This window comes from Myotis brandtii, unplaced genomic scaffold, assembly GCF_000412655.1.
Source record: "Myotis brandtii unplaced genomic scaffold, ASM41265v1 scaffold782, whole genome shotgun sequence".
In the NCBI taxonomy this organism is placed as follows: Eukaryota; Metazoa; Chordata; class Mammalia; order Chiroptera; family Vespertilionidae; genus Myotis; species Myotis brandtii.
In genome coordinates this window covers 2,145,559-2,154,771 of record NW_005371138.1, presented here as the reverse complement: position 1 = coordinate 2,154,771, position 9,213 = coordinate 2,145,559, and the positions used below count along the sequence as shown (strand labels likewise).

The 9,213-nt window shown below is 53.9% G+C and overlaps 1 protein-coding gene across 4 annotated transcripts in view; it reads left to right on the top strand.

The window, feature by feature from the left end:
* Positions 1-7,300, top strand: part of USH1C (Usher syndrome 1C) — a 56,121-nt gene extending 48,821 nt beyond the window's left edge. For 3 of the 4 annotated variants that reach the window (XM_005883318.2, XM_014530945.1, XM_014530943.1), the window contains 6 exons: positions 214-255; positions 785-838; positions 1,171-1,270; positions 2,272-2,378; positions 3,814-3,869; positions 6,828-6,951. In XM_005883318.2, the coding sequence (XP_005883380.1) occupies positions 214-255; positions 785-838; positions 1,171-1,270; positions 2,272-2,378; positions 3,814-3,869; positions 6,828-6,840 (372 nt within the window). In that variant the 3' untranslated portion in view covers positions 6,841-6,951. Of the gene's footprint in view, positions 1-213; positions 256-784; positions 839-1,170; positions 1,271-2,271; positions 2,379-3,813; positions 3,870-5,500; positions 5,611-6,827 lie in introns of all 4 variants that reach the window. The other variant, XM_014530946.1, reaches the window with a different exon arrangement.
* The last annotated feature ends 1,913 nt before the right edge of the window (positions 7,301-9,213 follow it).

Here is a 9,213-nt window from a genome sequence, read left to right as displayed (position 1 = left end):
AGGGCTTGGACTCTCCTGATGCTTCCCACAGCTTTCTGCTTCTCCTGGGCAGGGGTGCTCCGGCTGTTGGCGCTGCCAGCCTCCTCCTGCATGCCCCATCCAGGCCACACCTGGCCCCCTCACCCTCTCCCCTACCTCTGCCCTAAGCTTGCTTCCTGCATTGACCCTCAGGGGCCTCAGATCTGTTGCCCTAACACCCTCCTTTGCTTCCAGGATTTCCGGAAATATGAAGAAGGCTTTGACCCCTACTCCATGGTGAGAGAGAACTCTCCTCCCCCGCGAGTAACCCCAGGAATGGGGGCTGGGGGTTACAATGTGTTTGGTGGTAATACGTTCTGGGCCCTGGGGGTGCCAGGGATGAGCACATGAGGAGCCACAAGAAGGCCTTAACTGCTCCGCTCTTTCCTGTGAAGGCACCTTTCAAATGGCATTCAAGTGGGAAGTGTATGGGGTGTGTGTGTGTGTGTGTGTGTGTGTGTGTGTGTGTATCTGATAACAAGTTACACTCACTGAGCACTAACTACATGCCAGGCACTGTGCTGTGTGTTTATGAGACATGCTCTCGCCATCTCACAACATTCCCAGGAAGAATGGATCTGGGATTTGTGTGTGTATCCACATGTCCCCCAGGGGGCCTGGGACCCCCAGTTGAAGCCTGATGGTGGTGGGGCTGGGAAAGGTCCCCTTGTCCATGTCCTCCATAAGTGCCTGGGTCCCTTCCCACCCTGACCCTACCCTCATCCTTCAGACAGACTCAAAGCTCCCCACTGTCTTTTCCCTCTAGTTCACCCCAGAGCAGATCATAGGGAAGGATATCCGGCTCCTGCGCATTAAGAAGGTACCTGGGCACATGGAGGTTGGGTAGCCGCCACCCTTCTCTGCCCTTGCCCCTCCCATCTTGGTCCCCTGCTTCTTCAACTCTCAGGAGACTCCTGGCTGACTCCCCAGATCCCCACTGTCCCTCCTCTCTCCCTTGAGGGGGCCCCTCCTGTGGTGGTGTCCCACGCCCTGGCCCTGCCTGGTGACCATGCCTCATTTTCTCCCTACGGCCCTGCCATTGGCCCCATGGCTTCTCCTGTCCTCTACGTGGCCCTGTCAAGAGGCTCATTGCCCAGGTGCCCACAGGCTGCTGTCTGCTCGGCTCCCTAAGGCCTGTTTTTCTCTAACCAGGAGGGATCCTTAGACCTGGCCTTGGAAGGCGGTGTGGACTCCCCGATCGGCAAGGTGGTCGTCTCGGCTGTTTACGAGGGGGGAGCTGCTGAGCGGCATGGTGAGTGGGGACAGCCACGTCCTGGTTTGGGGATGGTGTGATGGTTCTACAGGACTCTGCAGGAAAGCCAACAGCTGCCCACTCGGAGTGGTTGGCAGTTGCTCAAGAATGCCCCTTCCTGTTCATCTGTCCACCCAGTACCACATGTTGCCTGTGGGCATACAGTGGTGCCAGGGCCTGTGGGTACACAGCCAAATCAGATATACCCTGCCCTCCAGGGGCTCCCCATCTAGTGGTGAAAATGTGCTCAGAATCGCCAGGTACTGAAAATAACAGTGCAGTCTGCCAAGGGCTGACAAAGGACTATGGGGGTGGAGGGAAGCTGTGGGAACTCTGAGGGGCCCCTAAGCCACCAAGGGAAAGGGGGCTGCTGGGAAGAGACCGTCTGTCAACAAATAGATCAATGATTACAAATTGTGAACTACGCTCTGCAGGAAAGGACCAGGATACAGTGAGAGAATAAAAAGAGAGATCTACCTTAGAGTGAGTGGGGGTCAGGGAAGACCTCTTTGAGGAGAAGACATTTCATTTCAGATGTAGACTAGATGAAAAAGAGAGGGAACAGTATTTCAGGTGGAACAGCAGGTGAGGCAGGAAAGAGCTTGGCCAGCTCAGGGCCCTGAAGCAGACCAGCAGGGCTGGAGCACAGAGAGGGATGGCTTGCAGAACTAGCTCATGTTTCTAGTAACCTCCCTGGGAATGCAGGCCTGCCTCCCTCTGAAAGAGCAGAGGCCCGTAGTAAAGCTGGGTGACAAAGATTATCACTGGTGTCCCTGTCTACTGAGTGGAGCGGGGGTGAGGGCGTGCGGACGGTGTGGGAAGGAAGTGCCTTTGAGCAACCTGGTGGATTGTTTCCCCTCGTGCTTCCGGAGCCCATGTAAGCTTTCAGAATCCAGGAGTCAAGCTCCTTCTGCAGGTCCACGGTGACCCCCTTAGCCAAGCCCTGGGCCAGGCACATGTCGCATACAGCCCAGCTGCCAATCAGCCTCATCTTCCCGCAGGCGGTCTTGTGAAAGGAGACGAGGTCATGGCAATCAATGGCAAAATCGTGACGGACTACACCCTGGCTGAGGCTGAGGCTGCCCTGCAGAAGGCCTGGAATCAGGGGGTAAGAGCGAACCTCCTCCCTGCCTCCCTCCCTTGCCTGCTTGCCTCAAACCCTGGCCTCTGCAACCAGGCCTTAGAGCCGGGGTTCCTCATCCCAGGGTGGGTATTCAGGATCCAGGCAACACTTGGGTGATGCCCACATACCCCATCCAGCCGAAAGTCTCAGTCTGACAATGTGGGATTCAGAAAAATAAATGTCAGTTCCTGATTTTGAATCCAAAAGCAAGTAGCACAGATACAGACTCCAGAAGACCAGGTGTGGCAACCCACCCAAGAAGAAAACTTAAGGTCTTCTGTAAGTGCGCACTGACCAGGAATCAAGAGAATGCCTTGGGGCTACTAGAAAGCATTCACAAGGTCTTCTGTAAGTGCGCACTGACCAGGAATCAAGAGTGCCTGGGCCTATTAGAAAGCATTCACCGAAGCAGAGGGCCCAGAATGGAGGAGGGGCTGAGGGTAGCCTGCTCTGTGCTCATTAGACACCTGGGTCAGGGCCACCACATAAGATCTCCCAGGCTGTGCACTGCACAACTCGAGGGGTGCCCTCCTACCGACTACAGTGTGAATGGCGCCCGCTCATGTTGTGCAATGCACAACCTGTGCAACTGTATGCAGGCAGCCGAGCCTGGGGTATTAAGTTCAGAGCCGAGGAAGCTGACCAGATGGGACTGGGACCCACATGAAGGGATGTGGAGAAGAGAAGACTTACGGGTAACATGATGACTGTCTTTGATTATCTGAAGGGCTGCCTTAGGGTAGAGGGAGCAGAAGTGCTTTCTGTGGTTCTTGAGGACAGAACTGGATTGGATGGAGGGAGGTCCTGGGAAGAGATTTCAGTTCCATATTAGGAGCTATTGCATGGTAGAGGGACCCAGTGGTAGTTCACATACCTTTTATTGAATACGCCCAAATCAAGGGTGGACAATGATGGATAAGCCAAGGATGGCAGTGATCTATTGAGGGGTGCATGTGTTAGGATCAGAAATCTAGGCCTGCAATTCCCTAATTGGCTGTACCTCAGAATAACTCAGGGACCTTGTTAAAAATACTGTTTCCCAGGACCTACCCTAGATTTCCAGGGGTCAAGTCCAAGAATCTAGAGTTTTAAGAAATTCCCCCATGACCCCAAGGTTGCTGCCTGGCCCTGGTCCACAGGTCAGCATTTGGGAACTTGGTGTCATATAAGGGCCTGGCAACCCTGGCTCTGTGGTTTGAAGCCTCAGAGACGGGAAGCTTCCCCAGACCATGGGGCCACAAAGTGAGACCCATCCCACCAGGAGGTCCTCCAGCCCCAACTGGGCCCACCTTCCCATGGGAAGAAGGTCCGAGCCAGCTGATCCTGGGCCATGGTGCCCAGGAATGGGAATGGAGTGTCAGGGGCAGGCATGCCATCAATCCCTGAGCATGCCCTAGCATCACATACCTTCTCCCCGCAGGACTGGATCGACCTTGTTGTTGCTGTCTGTCCCCCGAAGGAGTATGATGACGAGCTGTAAGTGTGTGCGGGAGCCTGGCCCACTACCTCCTCTGTCTCTTCCTCCTCCAGAATCTTGGCTCCCTTCTGCCAGCCCACTCCCAGCCTCCATCAGCCTGAAGGAATGGCCCAAGCACACAGCTTCTAGTAGAAATCACTCCTAGAAAGCACCGAGCTAGAGAAAGCCTAGAACTAAGTCATGGTCCTCAAGCATTTTCAGAGCTGTCTCTGAGACTATTTTTTCCAAATTCTTCTTTACGTCTGGAAAACTAAGGCCCAGAGAGGTTCAGGTCTCAGACCAAGTAAACGGTGAAGTTGGTACAAAGCCTCGGGACTTCTGATTCCCTGCTCAGAGGCTCAGCCCCCGCACCCTCATCAGCTAGTTTACAGATTTCTGTCTTTTACTCTCTGGATGGTCTCCCTGATAGGTAACTGCTTTGCTTCTTGCTGAGTCTTTAAGCTGCTAGGACCACAGACTTTGGCCCTACCTGCAGGATCTGCGAAGAGCCTTGGTCCAGTTTCCATCTTTCTCTGTGATTTCCTATATGTTTGTTTCTTTCTGTTTCATTCCTGTCTCTGTACCTGTGTGGGATCTCTATTTCATGCTCTCTCTGTCTCTTCCCCTACCTCCTCTGTCTCTTCCTCCTCCAGAATCTTGGCTCCCTTCTGCCAGCCCACTCCCAGCCTCCATCAGCCTGAAGGAATGGCCCAAGCACACAGCTTCTAGTAGAAATCACTCCTAGAAAGCACCGAGCTAGAGAAAGCCTAGAACTAAGTCATGGTCCTCAAGCATTTTCAGAGCTGTCTCTGAGACTATTTTTTCCAAATTCTTCTTTACGTCTGGAAAACTAAGGCCCAGAGAGGTTCAGGTCTCAGACCAAGTAAACGGTGAAGTTGGTACAAAGCCTCGGGACTTCTGATTCCCTGCTCAGAGGCTCAGCCCCCGCACCCTCATCAGCTAGTTTACAGATTTTGTCTTTTACCTCTCTGGACGGTCTCCCTGATAGGTAACTGCTTTGCTTCTTGCTGAGTCTTTAAGCTGCTAGGACCACAGACTTTGGCCCTACCTGCAGGATCTGCGAAGAGCCTTGGTCCAGTTTCCATCTTTCTCTGTGATTTCCTATATGTTTGTTTCTTTCTGTTTCATTCCTGTCTCTGTACCTGTGTGGGATCTCTATTTCATTCTCTATCTCCTTCCACTCTCTCCCTCTTCCCCATCCTCCCTGTCAATCTCCCACTCCCATCTGCCCCACTCTTTCCCCTTCATCTTTCTTCTCTTCATTGCCTTTCCTCTTCTTTCTTACTTTCTCCTTTGCTTCTCTATCTCTGAGTCTCTGCATCCATTTTTATCTGTCTTTCTCTGTCTCTGTCTTTGTGTCTCTCTGCCTCTCTGGTGTCTGACCTCCATCCCATCTTATCACATCACCTCCTTACCCCTCTGCTTGCCTGTCGTGGCTGGACCTGCCTGCTCCCCCTGCCCAGCAGAGGCTGAGTCCTGTGCATGTCTTGGAGAAATCAAGGTCTCATAGCAAGGAATTCTGGAACCCGGGGCCTAGGCAGGAGCCAAGTGAAGGGAGAGGTCCGATGGAGCTCTGCCTGGGAATAACTGAGCCCTGTTTTGTGTTTCCTGCTCTGCTCTGCGTATGTAGCTCTTCTCTTCCCTCCTCTGCAGCCGAAAGCCCCCAGCCGGTCCGAAAGCTCCTTGAAGACCGTGCTCCCGTGGTTAGACACGGGTTCTTCCTGCAGCTGGAGCCTGGCAGCCCCCCACGGTGAATAGGCAGGCGGGCTGCAGGGCCCCGTCTGTCCGTGCTGCGTGTCGTGGCCGTCTGCTGCCCATGCCGTCGGCAGGTTCTTTGGACTGGTGTCTGGAGGGGCACGTGAGGCGCCATTCCTGAAGTGCCACTCAGGCCTGCTCTTGGCCACACTGGGTTTCTGTTGGACTCGAAGGCTCCCTCATTCAGGGGAGCTGAGCAGAGCCTGCTTTGTAGCAGGCTGGGTCCTGGGCATCCTGACTCACCACAGCCCTGGGACCTGCCACAGGTCCCACACAGCACCCCAGTGAGCAGGATGGAGCGGTGAGCACCATCCTCTGCTGGGCACAGACAGTGCTTCAAACCGGGCACCACGGGCTTGGAGACCCCAAAGCAAGTGCAGCCTGGAGTTCCCCTTCCCTGGGGTGCCACCTTCTGGGAGCCCTGCTCCACCTCGCCCCATGCCTGGGCAGGGCCAGGGCGATTAAGAAGCAATGAAGGCTGGTCCAAAGAACCAGGGTTGGCCTATTGGGGTTGTTCATGTTGTGACCTGTTGTGGCCTGAGCCCGGCTCAGACCAAACTGTCCTCTGTGCCTTCTCTCTCCCGTGGCTCTGGATTCTTATCTGAGGGACACTGTGGAGCCCACCTGTGGGATGTGTTTTCCACCCTGTGACAGGGCTGTGCCCATGGGCAGAGCTGGCAGGTGGCTGTGAAACTGGTGTTTGGTGTGGTCTAAAGCCCACAGCTGGCAGCATTTAGGACAGACTCAAGCCTGGACTTATGTCTTTTCTGTCACAAGTTCCTCAAAACATAAGGGCCTGACTCAAGCCTGGACTTATGTCTTTTCTGTCACAAGTTCCTCAAAACATAAGGGCCTCATGCTCCCAAGACCATTGGCCGGCTCTGCTGTGGTTTCTGGGATGGCCTCAGTGGCCCTATGTTTTCTGTTGCTTGTCCTCTGCTCTTTGTGAGGGACCCCAGCCCCTCTGCCTTCTGGTCCCCTCCTACCTCATCCCAGGTGTCCCTTCTGCTTCCTCCCTGGCCTCCTGTGTGCTGTGGCTATGACTGGTGTGTAGCTGCTCGGGGCCTGCACCAAGAGGGGCTGCCAGAGGTTGGCAGGGCCGTGCACCCCTGGGGAGTCCTGCCTGTTGTCAGGCCCTTCCCTGGGCTGAGTGTGTACCCACAAGGCCTGCACCCTCCTGGTCTGTTTTATCTTCCACACAGGACCTTCTTCTGAAGTCCGGAAGGAGAAACCAAATTCACCCCTCGAAGCCAGTTAGCTCTGGACCCACCCTTCTGAACACAAAGCCGGGAACCAGCCTTGAGAGACGCCAGCCTGCAGGCACCCTGGAAACCCACAGTCAGCACCCAGCGGCTTAGACACCCATTGGCCCTGTAGAAGAGCTGCATAGGAGCACCTCCGGCCATTGCTCTGAAGGCCAGTATAGAGGGAGAGCAGCCAATCGTTCTGGAAGGGCCCCTGGAAACCGGACTCGCATGTCTTCTCTCTGGCCCTGTGAATTTGGTCTCTCCCCGCCCTGGGAGACTTCTCCCTTGAAATCCAATAGGACCTGACTCTTCGGTCCCACTCTCTACACCCTTCTCCCCTTGGTCCTGCTGTCATTGCTGCTAAGATTGCTGCCACAAACCTTACTCTGAACTCATCAATAAAATAAACAGATTTCTTTTCCAGCTTACAGGAGAGAGTGTGGATTTGGGTAGCAAATTCAAGACTGTGAAATTAAAAAAACAACAACACATAACGTTTTGGCTCCTAATCAAGAGTGAGAAACAGAACCCAGTGCTGGAATTTGGGTCTCACAGGAAGGAAATAATCAAGGCCAGGGGCTGGCTTGGAGCCAAGGCTGAGGCAGCAGAGCCAGGCTGAGCTGGGCTTCAGTGTCTTCTCAGCAGAAAGATGGCAGGAAATGAAGCCAGTGTCGTAGAGACTTTACTCAATTCCAGAAAGCATAGCTTTAAGCAGGAGCCCCAGATGGTTGCCTCAAGGTGTGGGGTTCCCCAGCTTCTCTCAGGGACAGCATGGCCACAGCTGCTTCCCCCGAGGTCACCAAGACAGGGTGTGAGTGAGGGAGGTGCAGGGGTCCAGCCCGTCCATGAAATTACATCCAGCAGAACCTCATGGAAGGAGACAGGGCCTGAGCCAAGGAGCTGTCGGGGGATAAGTGGTGGCCCTCCTGGTCACAGGGCCCAGGAACACTCTCAGGCTAGCTCCAGGGAAGAGAGTGGGGTCGTGTCAGTATAGGCATCTTACGGAAATCCAAGCCAAGGAAACATAGTGTCCTCAGGCCTCCTGAGAATTGGAAGTGGAAAGTGGTTCTGATTTACAGTGTCTCAAAGGAGCAGTTCTCTCTGTTCAGGCCTCCTGTCTCTGCCACCAGCTTCCTCTGTACCCCCAGGGCTCAGCTTGAACATGGCCATCATGATCATCTGCCAAGCTCTAGGTGACTTTTCGGCTGTAACTGCATCACCATCACCTGGCTCAGTTTCCATTTCCCAACTCCAAATTCCCAAGGCAGAATCTGATTGGGCCAACTCATCGAGTGGGCAGCCCTAGGGCCAGGGATCATTCCAAGGTCCAATCAGCTATGTCTAGGGGTGGGACCAGGTTCCACCTAACATAGCTGCTGAGGCAATAGAGACTGTGGGGAGCAAGTCATGATCGATGGGAGGCTCAGAGAATGAGAGAATCTGTTGGACTTTCTGATCTCAGTGGAGACAAAGCCACAATGACCTTCTAATAGTTGGCTCCAGAGACAGGAGCCATGCTGAGGAGTTCTCTGTATTTTTCTTATCTAGCTCCTGACTTGACTCTGGAGACAATTCCAAAATGAAGGTAAAAGGAGGTGGCTCATCTTTGCTGCCACCTACTATGTGCGAGGCCTGGGCTGGACCCTGGTGTCTGCCACCTCAAACTGCAATGACTGGGATCGGTGCATGGCCCTCCAAAGAGCCAACACTTAGCATTGACTGCATGACAGGGACTATCCTAACCACTAAGCTCATCTGCTTCCCTCAACGACTCTACAAGGTAGGTAATAATATCATCACCAACCCCGTTTTGTTAAGAGAAGAGTGAGGTACAAAGAGGTTAAGTGACTTTCCCTAGGTCACGTGAGAAAGTGGAGCTGGCACTTGAAGCCCAGGCACTCTGACCCCAGAGACCATACCCTCCTCACCACATCCTTTGCAGGGCAGGGCAGCCCTAGTGGAATGTCTCAGGTTCCAGACCTTTGGTAGAACAATTCTCCCCATAGTTGAAGAACAACTAACATTCTGCTTGCTGTTCAGCGATGGTTACCTCCTTGTGTGACTCACAAATACTGCTGCTGAGGCCTCCTGCTTGTTGATGCCTGGAATCTCAGCATTGGAAGTTATCTCCAGCTATTCTTAGTTCTTGGCACCTCAGAACAAATGAGTTTATCAGTGCTTTTCAGCGCTTGATGAGTGGGACAACAAAGAGGGCCTGAGCCCCTGGTTAGAGGAGAGGAACAGGGAAGGTGTGCCACTGGGCAGGGTGGGAAGAGGGAATAGGGGAGACTGGGATGTGAGTGACATAAGTTCTGAGCCACGAGGTTGCCTAGGGCTGGCA